A 20,502-nucleotide genomic window follows, 5' to 3' on the forward strand; every position below is an offset into this window, starting at 1 on the left:
CTCATTAGGATGTTTGTCATTGGATTTAGGAACCCATTCAAGTAATTCAAGATGATCTTATCTGAAGATTCTTAGTTACATCTGCAAAGACTCTTTGTCCAAATAAAATAATATGCATGGGGTTCTAGTTCTGTATTAGGACATGGACATTCCTGTTTGGGGCCACCACTTAACTCTCTATACTCTATGACCTTGGGCAAGCCACTAAACACAAATGGCCATACAAGAATGAAAATAAATAATGCACATGAAAGTAATTTGTAAAGAGTTACATGAATGTTAGTTATTTGTATTGACTTGGCCAGTAGTTTACACAGACATTTAAAAAAGAGACTGATCTATCCTCCCTGCTCCAAACTTTTCTCCTTCCAGTTTAAAAATAGTTCTGAGTTTAACCATTGTGGAAGACTGTGTGGCGCTTCCTCAAGGACCTAGAAATAGAAATTCCATTTGACCCAGCAATCCCATTACTGCATATATACCCAAAGGAATATAAATCATTCTGTTATAAGGACACATGCACATGTATGTTCATAGTGGCACTGTTTACAATAGCAAAGACCTGGAACCAGTGCAAATGCCCATTTACAATAGAATGGACAAGGAAAAAATATACACCATGGAATACTATGCAGCCATAAAAAATGATGAGTTTGTGTCCTTTGTAGGGACATGGATGAATCTGGAAACCATAATTCTCAGTAAACTGACACAAGAACAGGAAATCAAATACTGCATGTTCTCACTCATAGGCGGGTGTTGAACAATGAGAACATATGGACACAGGGAGGGGAGCATCACACACTGGGGTATATTGCAGGGGGAAAGGGAGGGTCAGCAGGGGGGTGGGGAGGTTGGGGAGGGATAACATGGGGAGAAATACCAGATGTAGGTGACAGGGGGATGGAGAGAGCAAACCACATTGCCATGTGTGTACCTATGCAACCATCGTGCATGATCTGCACATGTACCCCAGAACCTAAAGTACAATTAAGAAAAATAGTTCTGCTGAAACACAGGAAATTCAGATCAAACTTATTCAAAGGACAGAAGAAATATTTTATAAATAGTTACTAAAGAAGTGTTCAAGGATAAATTATTGTCCATTTTTGCATGCAGAGACTTGAAATGCAAGAACATGCCTTAGATGTTTTTCCAGAATAACGGAAAGAATACCAAAACAAAAAAGTAAATTTTATTGATCAAACTAATAGAGTAGGCTTTTCCCCCAAAATCTTTGATATGAAACAATTTAAATAAAGGGACAACTTAGAATTATGCAATGGTTAACCATATTCCCACACCTGTGATTAAAAAGTCTTTCACATTTGTCACATTGCCTTTATCTTTATATATATAAATAGATGAAACTTTCTGAACCATTTAAAAGTAGGTCAAAGACAGCATGATACCTCACTCCTGTTTACTTCAAAAAACATCTCTGAAAATAAAACTTTTTGCTACAAAATACGGTTATTACATCTGGAAAAATTAGCGCTAATGTACTAATCTCAATTCTCTCAACATTCTAATTTCTTTAATTGTCCCCAAATGTCCTCTACAGCCATATTTTTTAAACCGGCATCCTAAAAGAGCTATGCAACATGTTTGATTTTCCTATCTCTTTAGACTCTATTAATATAGAATAATCCCACCACCTTTTCTTTTTTGTGACATTGATTGTTTTTTGAATAGACCAGAACAGTCATCTAATTTGAGTGGAATGTTGGAGTCCATGGTCAGATGGAATTCAATTACTCATCAGGACTGAAAAGAGCTCTGCATGTGGACACTGATTCTCTTTATGCCCTTGCCCCAGCCTTCCTCTATAGACAGAGCAGAAGGGCATGTCTGCTTAGCTTACAGATGTATCAGAAGGCTCCAGTCTCAGAGAGGACTGTATGCTTGACCCCAGAGAAAGGGGATTGGGTAGGGTTGAAAGAACCACCACATCTCATAGCAACCTTTTGTTCTGCTTTCCTTCCATCATCATTTTTACCAGGATATGTTGGAGCTGGAGGCTGAGCATGACCAGGACCTGAGGGAACAGGATGAGCAAGGAACAGATATTGATGAGGGCTCTCAATCGTCTACATCTCTGCAGTTTTCAAAGAAGAACATCCTTGAGTTGTAAGGCTTGACACATGAAAGAGAGAGCATTTAATAATGTGTGGAGGGGGAAATGGAATTTAAGCAGAGAACTTAGGGAAAGTCTGGAAGATTTAAAATTCATACATGTCTTGAACCATGAAGCACTCCTGTGCATAGGTAACTACATGATCTAGCAATAATGTGGAGTAAGGACATTTTAGGGATATAGACAGAGCACAGGAAAAAAAGAAAGAGCAAACTCTTCTTTGGAGCCTGAAATTATATTTCGACCTTCTCAGATAATTTTCTAGATAGGAAAACTATAATTATCATTAAGAGTATGTTGTAAAGCCCTTGGGTCTTTTCCCTTTTGTATACCTCTCCTCCCCCACCATGTTGTAACCACTATCTTAATATCGGTATTTAATATTCATTCCACACAAGGAACTTAAAAATATATCTTTTTTTATTAAACAGAAAATATGCTTTGTTTCATCAAGTCTTTTAAATATCTGTTAAAGTGGATATCAAATAAATGCCCAAACTTCTTTTCTTGAGGTTTGTATATCCACCTGGCCAAGGATGACTAAACAGATCAACTCGCTATTCAAAGGAAGAATGCTTCAGGCTATGTGAGTTGTTTCCCATTTTCTGCTTTGAAACTGATCATCATAATATTTCTGCAGGTGTCTAACGGACATGCTCCTCAAGCTAAACTGCTGGAACCAAAGATAGGTCTCCAAGTGAAAGAACTTGGAGCTGATTACATAAATGGAACGGAGAAAATTGACAATATTGTTAAAAAATATATGAAATAGAAAACAGTGAAGAGGTAATTGTAGGGTATCGGGGGTTGGTCATAAAATAGCAGAAAGTTTCATAGCTTTAAAAACTTAAGATACTCTGGGCTTAAGATGATAAAGTATTTAGGACAAGAAGTCTTATGATTAGAAGCCAATGTCAAAATCTCAAAAATTAAATCCAAGTTACCTGTATCTTTGTTCTCTCTTCTCTAGAAGATCTCTCTCCTACATTGTTTCTTTGAGTCTGTGTTACTAGAGTCAAAGGAAGGCCTTTAGGTCTCCAGTCATCCTTAAGGGGTTATTCAATATTGGCTAAGCCAGCCAGCATGTCATAGAAAAAAAATGGAAAGTGTATTTGCTAGTGTGTCTCTGAATTTAAATGAAAAAATTTAAGATTTTAAAAAAAAAAAGGATGAAATAAATTGTTATTTACCTAGACACTAGTATAAAGAAAATGAGCTTTGGAGTCAAAGGGACCCAGGTTTGATTCCTGATACTGACATTTTTGGGATAAATTAACCAACCTTTTGAAAGCCTCAGCTTTCTTCTTCTGTGAAAGGAAACTAATAACAACTACTTCATTGATTTATTGTGGGGAGTCAGTAAAATTCTGTATGTAAAGAACTTAACACAAGGCTTGGTGTATAACTATTAATGAATGGAAGCTATTCTTAGACATAAATATCCCTGGCCTTCTGAACTTTCCTACCACATTCAAACTATTTCCTACAGCACAGCTACTCTTCTAGCTGTTTCCTCACCTTTCAGTTAAACCTCTCTTTACAGAGGCCTTCTTTTGACCATCCTATCCAAAATGGGCTTTTTCTTTTAAAACCTTCCAAAGCATTTATAATATTCTTTAAAAAAATTCTGTGGTTTTATTGATTCAACAACATAAATTACATTTTAAAAAATAAGGTATAATTTATATACAGTAAAGTTATATTTTTTAGCATACAGGTCTGCAAGTTTTGAAAAATGCATACAGTTGTGCCATCACCACAGTGAAGATACAGAACACTTTTTTCACTGCAAATCCCTCATGCTCTACTATAGTTAACCACACTCCCCAGGCCAAGCTGCTAGCAACTGCTGATCTGTTCTCTATCCCTATTGTTTTGCCTTTTCCAAAATGTCACATAAATGGAGTCATACAGCATGTAGTCTTTGAGTCTACTTTCTTTCTCTTGGTATAATACATTTGAGTGTTATCCATGCTGTTGCATGTATCAGTAGTTTGATTCTTTTTATTGATAGATAGTGTTCCATTATATAAATATACCACATTTTATCCATTCACCAATGGAAGAACATGTAGGATTTTGGGCAGTTATAAATAAAGATTCCATAAACATTCATGTATAGGATTTTGTGTGAACATTTTAATTTTTCTTGGGTAAACAATCAGGAATGGGAATGCTGGGTTGTATCATAAGTGTACTATTTGTATTTTTAAGAAACCACTGAATGATTTTAAAATGGCTTTCAAACAGTGTATGAGAGTTCCAGTTGCTCAGCATCCTCACTAGCACTTGATATTATCAGCTTCTTTTTTTACTGCAACCATTTAAATGCATTTCAATTTGCATTTAGCTGATAACTAGTGATATTGAACATCTTTTTTTGTGCTTATTTGCCATAGGTATATCTTCTTGGATGAAATTCTGTTTATCTTTTGCCCATTTTGAAAATTGGGTTGTTGGGTTACTTGTTATTTATAGGTTGGTGTATTCTTGCTTTTCTAGTTCCTTGAGGTGCATAGTTGGATTGTTTATTTGAAATCTTTCTACTTTTTTGATGTAGATGTTTATTGCTGTAAGCTTCCTTCTCAGTCTGGCTTTTGCTGTCTCTGATAAGTTTTGGAAGGTGTGTGTTTTCATTTGTATCAAGCAATTTTAATTTCCTCCCTTATTTCTTCCTTGACCGAATGGTCATTCAGAAGCATGTTGACATTTGTGTGTACACTTACATTTTGAGCTTTATTCTGGAACACAGTTATTTAGAAGTAGTTTGACCCTTTTGAGGCTTGCTTTTCATTATTGTAAGGCAGGACCAAAGCAGCCTTTAGTCTAGGACTATTATGACTCTACTACTAAAACAATACCTTCTGAGTATTGTACCTGATGACTTGTGTATTACAAGAATTTTCCACTCTGGCAATTATTCTCAGCATTGCTTGATCTTTAGAGATTGTTCTCCCCACTTCAATCTGCTATGATTTCCCTCCCATTTCAAGGAGTTTAATCACACTTGTGTGCTAATCAATGTCTCAGCTGAAGGACCAAGTGGGACTTTCTCAAGTGGGAAGATCTCTGGAGCTTCTTCTCTGTGCAGCTGTCTCCTCTCTGGCACTCTGCTGGGCAAAAGTAATCTCCGTGGTCTCCTTGAACTTCTAACTTCATCTTCTTAACTCATGGAGACCACCAGCCTTCTCCTGAATCCCCTTTCTCTGACTTGAAGTCCAAAATCTCTTTGCAGGAGTAATCTGAAGTAACTAAAGAGTCAATCTCACCTGTGAGGGGCCCGTATCCTGCACTGTCTGTTGTTCAACATCTGAAAACCATTGTCTCATATATTCTTTACATTTTAAAATTGTTTAAAATAGGAGGCTAAATCCAATTCCTGTTACTCCATGTTGATTGAAAGCAGAAGTACCCAAAACATTAATAATATTCTCAATGGATTTTCTTGTCTGCCTGCAAATCCACATTACATTATTATCTCTAAAAGGAAAAAGACCTTGCTTATACTATTCTCTATTATAATCATCAGCATTCAGCACAATACCTAGCACTTAGTAAATACTGAACAAATATCTTCTGAATTAGTTATAAAGCATTTGGGCCAGAGGGCTTTACAGTTTGCAGAGATCTGTAGACGAAAAGCTAGAAGGCGAATATGAGACTAGTCAGATTAGTCTTCTTTATTAACTCTCCTCCTATTTTCTTTTATAACTCTCTTTACCTATACTTCCATTTTTATTTTTAACTTTTTATTTTGAAATAATTATAGATTCATAGGAGGTTTCAAAAATACATATACAAGGAACCCTTATTTTCGGCATTCCTGAATAGTAACATCTTGCCCAACTTGAGTACACCATCAAAACCAAGATTTTGATATTGGTACAATCCAGAGAGCTTATTCAGACTTCACTGTTTATACATGCACTCATCCATGTGTGTATAGTTCAGTGCAATTTTATGAGCTGTGTAGTCTTTCATAACCATGACAATCAGATCCTCAGCTGAATCATTGCATAAGACTCATTTGTGTTACCTCTTTATACAGACATTTCCTCCCACCCATCCCTAACCTCTGGCAACCACAAATCTGTTCCACATGTCTATAATTATGCTATTTCATGAATGCTACATAAGTGAAATCATGCAGTTTGTCCTTCTGAGATTGGCTTTTTTTTTTTTTTTTCATAATTCCTTGGAAATTCATCCAAGATGTTCATGTATCAATACTCTGTATCTTTTTATTGCCAAGTATTTCATGGTAGAATGTTCCATGGTTTTTTTTTTTCGCTCAGTGTAATTTTTTTGAGGTTTATCCAAATTGTTGCATGTGTTGATCTCTCTCTCCTTTTCATTGCTGAGTAGTCTTCCACGATATGAATCTACACAGTGTGTTTAACCATTCATCCAATAAAGGACAAATGTGTAATTTCCAGTTTGGAGTTATTATGACTAAAGCTGCTTTAAACATGCATGTATTATGTGAAATAAGTCTTCATTTCTCTGGGATAATTACCCAAGGATGAAATTGCTGGGTCATATGATAAGTTAGTTTTAAGTTTTTTTTTTTTTTTTTTTTTTTTGTGACGGAGTTTCGCTCTTGTTACCCAGGCTGGAGTGCAATGGCGCGATCTCGGCTCACCGCAACCTCCGCNCGGGGTTTCACCATGTTGACCAGGATGGTCTCGATCTCTTGACCTCGTGATCCACCCGCCTCGGCCTCCCAAAGTGCTGGGATTACAGGCTTGAGCCACCGCGCCCGGCCTAGTTTTAAGTTTTGACAGGAACTGCCAAACAACTTTCCAGAGTGGATGAAACCTTTGTATTTCCACTACCAATTTATGAATGATCTAGTTTTTCCACACTCTCACTAGCATTTGGTGTTATATCACTATTCTTTTCTTTTTTTCCATTGTGTTAAGTATATAGTGATATCTCATTGCAGTACCAAGTTGCATTTCTCTAATGGCTCATAGGCGTTGACTATCCTTTTGTGTGTTTATTTGCTATCTATATAGCCTCTTGGTGAAATGTCTATGCATGCCTTTTGCTCACTTTCTAATTGGACAGGTTTTTTTTTTTTTAATGTTAAGTTTTTTAGAGATTTTTATGTAGTGTAGATACAAGGTCTTTGCCAGATGTATGCTAAGCAAATATTTTTCCCTGTGTGTAATTTGTCTTTTCATCCATTTAACAGAATCTTTGGACAAACAAAAGGTTTTAATTCTGATGAGGTTTAATTAGCAATTTTCCCTCTTACAGATTATGCAATTGATGATAACCCTAAGAACTCTTTTCCTAATCCTATGTCCCCCAAATTTTCTGTTTTTTTCTAGAAACTTTATAAACTTACATTTTAATCTTTTTAATTTTTAGCTCCTGTGTCCAGTTAGCCTTCATATCTCTTTAATATTATGTAGATTACTTAGAGTGCTTTTAACTTTTTTGAATTTCACTTACCGTCCATTGCAATACAAGCACTACTCAAGCATCCTTTTATATGAGAATGGTGTTTCAGTTCTGAAAGATCAAAATTATCCCCTCTATTGAGTGATTTTTCTTAATCTTCAGGACTCAGTCCATTTCTTGTTCTATTTGCAGTTTATTAAATGACATGCTGACCCTAAAGCGCCAAATTGAAAAGCTGGAGGACAAGGACCTTGATCTTGATCAGCAGGCAAACACTGAGGTCAGCTAGAGATTTGGGTAAGACTGAGAGGCTGGGGATTTCTGTCACTTCCTCCCCTACCTCCCTACAGTCTTTTTCTTGTTGTCACCTATTGTTTATTGCCTATTAAACAATAGGCAATAACAAGAAATAAGACTTATAAGCAGGAATGCTCTCTGGTGGTTGCTTCTGAGCACCCTTTTCCTGAGTAACACAGTTTTCTCTAATGACACAAAAAGCCTAGACTTTTCTACTTTACCTAGAAACTCCGTTATCAAGAAACTCTATCTCGATGCCACCTTAAGATGAGTACCTTAATGGAGAACTGTTTTTTTTAATCTTTGTGTATCAGTACCTAATAGTACAGAGAATATCCAGGAAATAAATATTTGTCAAGAATTGCATCCTTAGAGTGCAAGGGATCTACCTGTGTTTGTCTTGGATGCCCCATGAATAGTTCTTGTGTTGGTTTTCACAATCTCCAAAGTTTTCCTGATGTTGTGTCTCCTCGCATTTCTTACAGACTCTTCTCAAGGAAAGGTTTAATTTTCAATTTTCCTTCTTTCTTTTTTTCTTCTTGAGACAGCTCACTCTGTTGCCCAGGCTAGAGTGCTATGTCACGATCTCTGCTCATTGCATTCTCCACCTTCTGGGTTCAAACAATTCTCATGCCTCTGCCTCCTGAGCTGGGATTATGGGCATGCACCACCATGTGTGGCTAATTTTTTGTAATTTTAGTAGAGATGGGGTTTCGTCATGTTGTCCAGGCTGATCTCAAACTCCTGGCCTTAAGCAATCTGCCCACATTGGCCTTCAAAGAGCTGGGATTATAGGCATGAGCCACCACACTCAGCCTAATGTTCCATTTTCTTAGTAGTAGAATATTACAGCTGAAAGGTAGAGATCAACTTGTGACACAGGTGAGATTTCAGAGTCCTGCCAGATAGTTTTTTTGCTTTGAAGAAAGGTCCCTCAAAAAGAAAAAAGTCTGTTTCTAACAACCTCTTTTAACTGAAATTGCCAGCTTCAATTTTAACTCAAGCCCAAGAATTTAAATTGAGTGGGTTTTGGAAGCAGTGAAAGAGAAAAGTCTCTTTTATTGTAGGAAGGTATTATTTATTTGGACCTCTTACATATTAAAAGTCATTTACAGATCAGTGCAGATCTATTGCCTGGGGGAAAAATTACATTTAACTGATATAGTCCAACATTTTGAGTCACAGTCTCATTTTGCATGAGTTGAAAGAGTTTTTTTCACTATCTTTGGGCTTTGGAAATTGCGAACTATAAAAAAGGGAAGAGTACAAAGGCCAAGAAATATTCTGCTTTAGAAAATTTCCTCCAAAAGCCAGCTGTTAGTATTACAAAAATGTAGATTTCAGTAGCAGGTAGGGGTAGGGAAGGAGGAGTATTGAAAGACTGAGGAGAAAGATAGAGAAACACACACATAAATGAAAGTGAGGTTTTTTTTTTTTAGAAGGTGGGGCTTGGGATAATATACAAGAGGAAGGCATCACACACATATATGGAAATTCTGTATGCTGGGGATACACAGTTTTGTATACACATTAAAAACAACAACAAAACAGGCACAAGCTTGAAAACTAGAAACAATCCAAATATCTGCCAGCTGCCATGTGCATAAACTGCAGTGCATGTATGTGATGGAATACTACTCAGCAATAAAAAGGATCAAACTTCTGATTGATCCAGCAACATGAATGAATCTCACATGCATTACGCTAAGTGAAAGAAGCCAGATTCAGAAGACTACGTACGTACTTTGTGCTTCTGTTTACATAACTCTGTAAAAGGCAAAACTGTAGGAACCAGAAGTAGATTAGCAGTTGGTTACCTGGGTTTAGTGAAGGAAGGGAGATGGGGATTGACAAAGGGGTATAAGGAAATTTAGGGGCCAATGGAAATATTCTATATCTTCTTGTAGCAGTGATTACACAACAGTATGCATTTATCAAAATTCATAGAACTATACAATTTAAAAAGTGAGTTTTACTGTAAGTTATATCTAAATAAATGTGTTTTCAAAAAAATGGCACAAATTCTGTCTCAAGAAGTCTACAGTCTGCTGGAAAAGGCTATATAAAAAGAAATGCAATAATATATATAAAGGTGAAGCTTTAAATTGTTGGCCGAGTGTGGTGACTAATACCTGTAATCCCAACACTTTCGGAGGCCAAGGGAGGAGGATCACTTGAGGCCAGGAGTTTGAGACCAGCCACAGCAACATAGCAAGACCCCTATCTCTACAAAAGATTTAAAAATTAGCCATGCATGGTGGTACATGCCTGTACTCCCAGCTGCTTAGGAGGCTGAAGGGGGAGGATCACCTCCTGGACTCAGGAGGTCAAGGCTGCAGTGAGCCACTGCATGTCAGCCTGGGCAACAGAGTGAGACCCTGCCTCAACAAACAAACCAACCAATAAAAAACAAAAACAACAAAATAAATAAATACAATTGTTACAGAAACAAAGTTAGTAGGAATGGCTGTAGGTTTACTCTGATGAAGGGGAAAGTGAAGATTGTTAGAAATAGATATAGGAACAGCAGATAAAGTGGGAAAATTAAAGGAGAAATAAGTTAATAAAATTAAAATAGTATCACATGTATTGGCTCACGTATTTTCCATAAAGAAATGGAATAGCTAAGAAAGGCATGGAAGGGGAGGAGGAAAAATTGGTAAAATTATTTTTTAGAGCAAAACAGAAACAAAAGTATTTGAAAGAACTTCAAGCTACAGAGAGGACTTCGAGGTGGCCTTTGGGTGTTATTTGGCCTAATATTGAGTCCCCAAGCCATGAAACTTTCTAAAATCTCCATGTGAATTTCTCGACTTTCATTCAGAGACTGACCTTGTCCCATTTATCTTTGAAAAGGGCTATATGAAGATGTTTACTCTGCAAATAAACTAGGATAGCAAATAAAAGGTGATTGTCACAGCACAGCTCCTCTCTAAATAATTAAACCACCCAATTCAGGGATTGGTAATGAATATACTATGCATCCTCCAAGTACCTATAAGCTACTTGGGGATAAATATTCTTGTTACTTATATCCAACTAGCATGATGCCTAGCTCAGTGGCCACTTACATAGGATGTGGTCAGTAATATTTTGTTGATGTAATTAACATTGGTTTTAGAGATTGGTACCCAGGATAGTTACAAAAGGGAAAAAATCCAGCTTCTATTAAATCTCAAACTTTATTTTCTATCATAAATGGCCTTTCTCCTAAAAATCATTTGTTTTGCTTAAATTCCACATATCATTCATTAATGACTTTTTTTTCTTTGGAGACAGGGTCTCACTCTGACACTCAGGCTGGAGTGCAGTGGCACCATCATGGCTAACTGAAGCTTTTACCTCCTGGGTTCAGGAGGTGATCCTCCCACCTCAGCCTCCTGAGTAGCTGAGACTACAGGCACATACCACCACACCCAGCTAATTTTTCTTTTTTTCTTTTTCTTTTCTTTCTTTCTTTTTTTTTTTTTTTTTTTTTTTTTTTTTTTTTTTTTTTTTTTTTTTTTTTTTTTTGAGACAGAGTTTCGCTCTTGTTACCCAGGCTGGAGTGCAATGGCGCGATCTCGGCTCACCGCAACCTCCGCCTCCTGGGTTCAGGCAATTCTCCTGCGTCAGCCTCCTGAGTAGCTGGGATTACAGGCACGCACCACCATGCCCAGCTAATTTTTTGTATTTTTAGTAGAGACGGGGTTTCACCATGTTGACCAGGATGGTCTCGATCTCTTGACCTCGTGATCCACCCGCCTCGGCCTCCCAAAGTGCTGGGATTACAGGCTTGAGCCACCGCGCCCGGCCTTTTCTTTCTTTCTTTTCTTTCTTTTTTTTTTTTTTTTTGTACATATGGGTTTTCGCCATGTCATCATGTCATCAGCTCAGGCTGGTCTTGAACACCCAGGCTCAAGCAATCCTCCCACCTTAGGTTTCCAAGTAGATAGGACTACAGATGTGTGCCACCCCACCCAACAATTTTTAATTTTTTGTAGAGGTAGGGGGTCTCACTATGTTGCCCAGTCTGGTCTTAAACTCCTGGATTCAAGCATTCTCCTGCCTTGGCTTCCCAAAGTGCTGGGATTACCAGCATGAGCCACCACACCTGGTTCCAACTTTTGTTTTATATTCTCTTTTTTAAATGGGAGATCATGAAAATGTAGAAAGCAATTAGAAGGATTGTATAACACATTTGACAAAGTAGTGACAAAATAGTTTTACAATTAAGGAAGAAAACAGTGCTTCAAAGAAATCTCAGATTTAGAGAATTTCAGGGAATGGAATCTAAAATTCAATGAAAGACATACTCAGAATTTTAGATCCAGAGGGGAACTTACTGTTGCTTAGCCTGTACCCTCATGTTCAGAAACGAAAAGTGTGACTCAAAGAGATGCAGTGATGAAGTGACTTGTCCATATTTCCAGATGCAAAGAACTGGTCTTGCACGTCCTTTCCCATTATAGATACACACACACACACACAAACACATACACATGTATTTTTTCTTCTAAAAGAAGTAAGGCATGCCGATTATATGTATGTGTGTATGTAGATATATATTACATATAATTTTTAATATATATGTATATATATTATATATATAATTTTTTTTTTTAGATAGAGAGTCTCATTCTGTTGCCCAGGCTGGAGATCAGTGGCACCATCTCAGCTCACTGCAGCCTCCGCCTCCCAGGTTCAAGTGATTTTTGTGCCTCAGTCTCCCCAGTAGCTGGGACTACAGGGGCACACCACCACAGCTGGCTCACTTTTGTGTATTTTTTGTAGAGAAGGGGTTTTACCATCTTGGCCAGGGTGGTCTCGAACTCCTAACCTCAAGCAATCCATCCACCTTGGCCTCCCAAATGCTGGGATGACAGGCGTGGGCCACCATGGCTGGCGGCATGCTTATTTTAACAAAACATTATGAAATGATTTTACATAAAAATGAAAACGAATCCTTCTCCCTTAAAGACTAACACAATGAACATGTTAGTATATTTATATTCTTCCAATTTTTTATACATATATTTACACATTGTTGTTTTGATGGGATATTACACATATTGTTTTGCAACTGCTTTAGCACTTAGCATTTTTTCTTCAACAATTTTCTCTGCTAGTAGATGTCATTTTACTTTTTTTTCACTCCAGTATAATACAGGGCTTGATATTTGAATTTATTAATTTTATTTTGTTGCATATTTGGGGCTTTATAAACAATGTTTACCATTACAAACTATGCCTCAAAAATCCCTGCCTTTGATTGCTCTTGCAAGTACTTCTTTAAGCATCTATTTCTGAGGCTGGGCATAGTGGCTCATGTCTATAATCCTAGCACTTTGGGAGGCCAAGGCAGATTGCTTGAGCCCAGGAGTTCAAGACCAGCCTGGGCAACGTGATGAAACCCTGTCTTCACTTTTCAAAAGAAGACATACATGTGGCCAAGAAACATGAAAAAAAGCTCAAGATCACTGATTATTAGAGAAATGAAAATCAAAACCACAGTGAGATATCGTCTCACACATTGGTCAAAATGACTATTATTAAAAAGTCCAAAAATAACAGATGTTGGTGAGGTTGTGGGGAAAAGGGAACACTTACACATTGTTGGTGGGAGTGTAAATTAGTTCAACCATTGCGGAAAGCAGTGTGGTTATTCTTCGAAGTGCTAGAAGCAGAACTACCATTCAACCCAGCAATCCCATTATTGTGTATATACCCAGAGGAATGTAAATCATTCTACCATAAAGACACATGAACATGAACGTTCATTGCAGCACTATTCACAATAGCTAAGATATTGAATCAGCCTAAAATCCCATCCATGACAGATTGGATCAAGAAAATGTGATACATATACACCATGGAATACTGTGCATCCATAAAAAAGAATGAGATCTTGTCTTTTGTGGGGACATGGATGGAGCCGGAAGTCATTATCCTCAGCAAACTAACTCAAGAACAGAAAATCAAATACCACATTTTCTCACTTATAAGTGGGAGCCAAATGATGAGAACTTATGAACACAAAGAAGGAAACAGACTCTGGGGTCTATTTGAGGGTAGAGGGTGGGAGAAGAGAAAGGAGCAAAAAGAATAACTGTTGGTTACTGGGCTTAATTCCTGGGTGATAAAATAATCTGTATAGCAAACCCCCATGACATAAATTTACCTATGTAACAAACCTTCACATGTACCCCTAAACCTATAATAAAAGCTAAAAAAAAAAAAGAGACCCCATCACTACAAAAAATTTAAAAAAGTAGCTGGGCATGGTGGCACATGCTTGTAGTCAAACTACTCAGGAGACTGAAGTGGAAGGATCAGCAGAGGCTGCAGTGAGCCATGATCACACCACTGCACTCCAGCCTGGATGACAGAGTGACACCTTGTTTCCAAAAACAAAAAAATCAATTTCTGTAAGTGTCATCTTTAGAATTCATTTTTCTTGAATCCCAGTACACTCTTTATCCTGCTATAGCTCTGCTTTTCAGGGTATCCTGGATGTCTCTTAGTGTATGATTAATTTAAAACCTTTAAAGGCATTCTTTACTTGTGACACACGTGCAACTGGCATTCATGTCTTAGAAGGTGATGGTTTGCTTTTAGTCTGTGTCTTGTACTTACTGACAGAAACGAGCCAAAACCATCTGTTATCTCTACCTGGCAACCTGTAGGAGACATGAGAAGAGAAAAAGAACCAGATCTCTTTGTGGACAGCTCTTTTGCAAAGCTCTTGGGCCTGAATATTCAATCTGACATAATGAAGACTTACATTCACAAATTTAAAATTTTTAAATATTTAAAAGAAATATTTTCTCAGAAACATAACTATGTTTCTTCAATTTGTGTCCTAATAGAAGTTTTTTAAGGAGCAAGGAAGGAGTAATGAGTAGAGGGAAGCATGATTTCTTATTAACTGCTGTTGCGTAAATGCATACTTCTGAAGTATTGAAAATAATCTTGTTAATCCTATGGTTATAGCACTTACAGTCTGCAATTTATAATTACACCATGAATTTGCTCTAAGAGGAAGAAGTTTACTGAGTAAAAGTAAATTTCAGTAAAGCACTTTATAAGGGTTGTCAGAATAAGTGAGATTTTATTGTACAAACCAGAAAAATATAAATTTCACTTTACTGAGAATTGTGGATGTCTTTTTAGGTGAATGCTTGTAATGAAACTTATAAATTAAAGAAAGTCATGGAAAGAATGGAGGTAAGATTTCAGTTACACAATTCCAATGATGATAAGATCAGATAATTTATATCTAAATACAGTGGTCATTCTTTGCCTAGAGTGACGATGCAACACATACTGGTCTCTTTCTTTTTTAAAATTTTTATTTATTTTTAAAATTAATATTATACTTTAAGTTCTGGGATACATGTGCAGAACATGCATGTTTGTTACATGGGTATACATGTACCATGGCAGTTTGCTGCACCCATCAACCCGTTATCTACAATAGGTATTTCTCCTAATACTATCCTGGCCCCCCAACCCCTGACAGGCCTGGATATGTGATGTTCACCTCCCTGTATCCATGTGTTCTCATTGTCCAACTCCCACTTAAGAGTGAGAACACGTGGTGTTTGGTTGTCTGTTCCTGTGTTAGTTTGCTGAGAATGATGGTTTCTAGTCTTATGGCCTTCTTCCTCCCCTCTGGCCTTCTGCTTGGGCCAACAGAACATTTGCAGTTCCAGTGTACTCCCAAGCTCTCATACCCCTGTGCTACCTCTACTTCTCATCCCACTATCTGGTGGTTGCCCTTCATATCTACACATTACCCATTCTTCAAGGCTCAGCTCACAGGTCATCTCTTCATCGAGACATCTCCTAATTTCCATTACCTCAAAAAATTACTTCATCTTTGAACTCCTCCCACAAGATCTTAGACATTGAGGTAAATGTGATTGGGTGAATGAAACAACGAAATAATAAATGTATCATTTTTCATGTATATCTTCATTCAAGAATGTCAGCTGCTCTGAGGCCGACTCATCCCACCTATCTCGACTAGATGACCACATCACCAAACCTCAGCCATTCTCTGATCCCACACCCTATTTGTTTTCTCTTTAGCATGTATCTTAACATGTAATATAGAATGTATGTATGTGTTTAGTGTTTATCACTTGCCCCGAGCCCCTGTAATAGATTGCATTCTTTGTCTATTTTGTTAACACTGTATCTTAGAAGCTGGTAGCAGGACTCACCCAATAAATATGCTTTGCATAGATGAATGAATTGAGTAGACGAATTCAGTACAAGGATATCTTTCTACATTAATAATCTAGTGGTTAAAGATTAGCATGTGAGTTTTGTTTAGTTTCCTACTGTGGTGCTACCTTACACTGTGAATGCATAAGTCTCCTTCCATTCAAGATGCACCTGCCAAAGATCTTTTTCTGGGACCTATGTGTGATTTCTAATGTGGGTCCCTGAGGTGATCCAGAACAAAAGCACTCTGCATTATCTATAGAGAGACTTGGAGACATTTTGAATTTTTTAAGGTACTTAATTGTTCTTTTTTTATTATTTTTTTTTTTTTCAGAAACTTTGCAAGAATGTGAAACTGCTGAATGCAAAGCTGAGGATGTATCAAATGGAGGCAGAGGACACTGACTTTCACAGTTCTGAAGAAACAGATATGGAGGAGATGGAGGCCCTGCTTCCTCAGGCCCCAGCATCCTTTTTAGTGCAGAACTCTCTTCCCCCCATTACAGTGTGGTAAGTCAGAGAAACGGGCCATGCAGGACTGGATGAAGGCCCCAAAATGTATGGATTCTGCTGAGACTGATTTTTTTTTTCAAGTGTTGATTAAAATGTTTTATTTTCTTTTGTAAATTATCTATGTTCTTTAAAAGTCTATATGTTATTGGAATCATAGTATTTTTCTTATTTAGATAAAGATCTATTACATTCAGTATATAGATATAGATTGCTTTCTTATTGCTTTAGATAAATCTAAGGATATATGACCAAAGATATATAACCAAAGACCTCCTGTGGGTGGCTATTAATGTCAATTATATTTTTAGTTAGTCTGTTCCTTTTTGCCTGAAGACTCTTTCAAACAATATTAAGTCAATACTTTAATTTTAAATTTTCTTCCGTGATGGCTACAAATTTGGAGAAGTTTTTCTATATATCTCTATAGATATATAGACAGAGATTTATGTATAGAGAGATATAAATAGATTTATCTCTATATATCTATATATATCTCTGTCTCTAAAATCTATCTCTATTTAAAATCTTAAAAGATGATATCTACACAGGATGAGGCAACTGCCTCCACCAAAAGAACATAACCGTTAAGAAATTTGAAAAGTTTTGTTTGCTGGACAGGATGCCTTCCCCTTGGACAGTATTGGAAACACATGACCAGAAAATGCTGGCTCTTTGGATCCTGTTCAGGAGATGCCACACCATCATTTACACTCTGAGCAGTAATTTCCTCTAAGGAAACATTTTTGTTTCTTTACCTCCAACCACTAACCCAAGTAGAATCTCAGCTCTGTCTTCTATCAAGTCCTTTGCCCATTTTTTAAAAAATTGGTTTTTTTTTGTTTTTTTTTTTTTTTTTTTTTGATTTGTAAAAGTTTATGTACACATCTTACACATAATCCTGTCAGAGAGCCCATAGCATGTTATTGAAATTAAATTTTTCACGTGTGTCTTCTCCTAGTATTCCAAAGGGTACATAAAAGCATGAATTTGTCTTCATAATTTTGGAACTTGACATATACTGAGTTGCTACCACAGGTTGACCATTATAGGAGAGAGCATATGCCGCCTCTTTGAATTTGCAGGATATGATGTGCTCAGGTTAAACCATGTAGGAGATTGGGGACCTAGTTTGGCATGCATATTGCTCACCTGCAAAATAAATTTCCAGCTTATCTAACAGTTTCACCTTCTATTGGGAATCTTCAGGCCTTTTATAAGTAATCTAAGAGGTTTGGTACTGAGGAGGAGTTTAAGAAATGAGCATATCAGTGTATCATTCTGTTCCAGAGTAAAACCTAGATATTATAAAAGCTTGGATGTTTATCTGTGATGTCTCCTGCCAAGAATTTAGTAAAATCTATGATGCTCTTGACATCTTTTTAATGGATAGAGGGAATCCTTCTATCAAGATAGGATGAATGATGTAAAGGAATTTGATGATAGATGATTTGTACAAGTAGATGAGGGCAGAAAGTTTGTGTTCTCCCAGGATTTTCCATAGCATTAACTATGGTAAAATCAGATGGAGACTGGGTACAGTGGCTCACGCCTGTAATCCAAGCACTTTGGGAGGCTGAGGCAAGTGGATCACTTGAGCCCCAGGAGTTCCAGACCAGCCTGGGCAACATGATGAAACCTTGTATCTACAAAAAAAAAAAAAAAAAAAAAAAAAAATTAGTGACACATACCTGTAGTCCTAGCTACTTGGGAGACTGAGGTGGGAGGATCACCTGAGCCAGGGAAGTCAAGGCTGCAATGAGCCTTGAGATCATGCCACTGCACTCCAGCTTGGGCAGCAGAGTGAGACCTGGTTTCAAGAAAAAAAAAATCAGATGGAGGTTATAACTATGATGCATCTGATCTGGCTGCTCTTGAACAAATACTATTTGAGGAAAAAGCAGATACGGTTATCTCTGGGTGGACAGTGGACAATCTCTGCACTTCCAGACAATATATTCTGCTGCTCAAATGATTGGTTGGTATGACCCTAAAGTAACTCAAGTCTCCCATGCTGGATTCAGTGTGATGCTAGGGGAAGACAAGAAGTTTAATATATATTCAGATGAAACAGTTCATCTCATAGGCCTGGAGTAAGGACAATAATGATCCGTGGACAAATTGAAAGAAAAAGAAAAAGACAAGGTCTTAACTGCAGAGGAATTGAAGACTACTTAGACATCTGTTGCTTATGGCTGTATTAAATAAACTGAACTTTCCCATAACCGGTTGACTGACAACATCTTCTCATTTGACAAAATGCTAGATGACAGAGGAAATACAGTTGCTTACTTTTTGCATGGTTTCACTAGAACCAGGTCTACTGCAAACGTGGCCAATATTGATGAAGAGATGCTCCAAAACACTGCTTGACAGACCAAGATTATTTTGCACCATGAGAAGGAATGGAAACAAGGCCGGTGCATTTTATGATTCCCTGAGATACTGCAGAAGATTTTAGATGGCTTATTTCTGCACACTCTTGTGGTTCTATGTATTAGCAGGCAACTACTTTCACAGAGTTCTATTATCGCTGCTATTGTGTGGAGAAAGATCGACAAGACTGGAGAGGTATTGAAGGTGAACATGTGGTGTGCACAGCTGTGTGAAGCAGTAGAGGCTGTCATGGCCAAGGGGTTCCATATCCCTGGAATAAAACCTGTCCAAAGGATGTAATCCTGCTTAGGCTTGAACACTGTATGTTTTTACCAAAGTGGTCACTAGCATTGTTTGCCTTTTTTTTTTTTTACAACCATGATGCAAACACAAGAATATTAAGAACATTAAGAACATTTGTCAACTGTGGGGAAAAAAAAAAAAGAACTCTTACAACTCAACAACAAAAAGATAAACAACCCAGTTTGAAAAATAGGCAAATGACTTGGATACACATTTCTTCAAAGAAGACACACAAATGGTCAACCAACACGAGAAAAGATGTTCAGCATCATTGGTCATTTAAAAAATGTAAATCAAACCCACAATGAACCACAGTGAGATATCACTTAACATCCACTAAAATGACTACAGTAAAAAAGATAGACAATATAGCATTGAAGAGGATGTGGAGAAATTGCAACCCTTGTATATCACTAGTGAGATTGTAAAATGGTACAACCACTTTTGAAAACAATTTGGCAGTTTCTAAAACAGTTAAATATAGAATTACCTCATGATTCAGCAATTATACTCTTAGATATATACTCAAAGGATGTATGTCCACACAAAAGCCTGTATACAAATGTTCATGGCGGCATTATTCATAATAGCCAAAAAGTAGAAACAATCCAAATGTCCATTAACTGATGAATGGAAAAACAAAATATGGTGTAGCCACACAATGAAGTATTTAGCTGCAAAAAAGAATGAAGTACTGATACATCTACATGATCTTAGAAAACATTATGTCCGATGAAATCCACACACAAAGGAATATTGAAATGATTCCATTTATATGAATCTTCAAAGTAGGAAAATCCGAATAGATTGAAAGTAGATTAATGGTTGCCAGGCACAGAGTGGTGGGGAATAGGGAGATGGTGACTGCTTTAGTGAATGGGGTTTCTTTTTGGGGTGATGAAAATTTCCTGGAATTAGATCGTGGTGGTGATGATTGTACAGCCTTGTGAATAAACCAAAAGCCCTGGATTATACAATGTGTCAGGTGAATTTTATAGTATGTGACTAATAACTCAAAACCAACCAGCCAGGCAAACAAATAAGTAAATAGCTGAATGCCTTTCACTTATTGCTTTATTGTGTTATATGGGAGGATTATAATCAGGTTGAGTTGCTCATCTTTTTCTCACATGATTACCTTCTAATTAAGATTGCCTAGGCCGGGCGCAGTGGCTCAAGCCTGTAATCCCAGCACTTTGGGAGGCCGAGGCGGGTGGATCACGAGGTCAAGAGATCGAGACCATCCTGGTCAACATGGT

The 20,502-nt window shown here is 37.2% G+C and overlaps 1 protein-coding gene across 1 annotated transcript in view; it reads left to right on the plus strand.

Annotated features, from left to right (window-relative positions):
* SMCO2 (single-pass membrane protein with coiled-coil domains 2) overlaps positions 1–20,502 on the plus strand; it is a 25,523-nt gene that overhangs the window by 2,752 nt on the left and 2,269 nt on the right. The window contains 6 exon segments of the mRNA XM_037730895.1: positions 2,003–2,130; positions 2,778–2,815; positions 2,818–2,923; positions 7,739–7,826; positions 14,996–15,049; positions 16,389–16,564. Of these exon segments, the coding sequence (XP_037586823.1) occupies positions 2,003–2,130; positions 2,778–2,815; positions 2,818–2,923; positions 7,739–7,826; positions 14,996–15,049; positions 16,389–16,564 (590 nt within the window).

Source organism: Cebus imitator, unplaced genomic scaffold (assembly GCF_001604975.1).
Source record: "Cebus imitator isolate Cc_AM_T3 unplaced genomic scaffold, Cebus_imitator-1.0 Scaffold367, whole genome shotgun sequence".
Lineage (NCBI taxonomy): Eukaryota > Metazoa > Chordata > Mammalia > Primates > Cebidae > Cebus > Cebus imitator.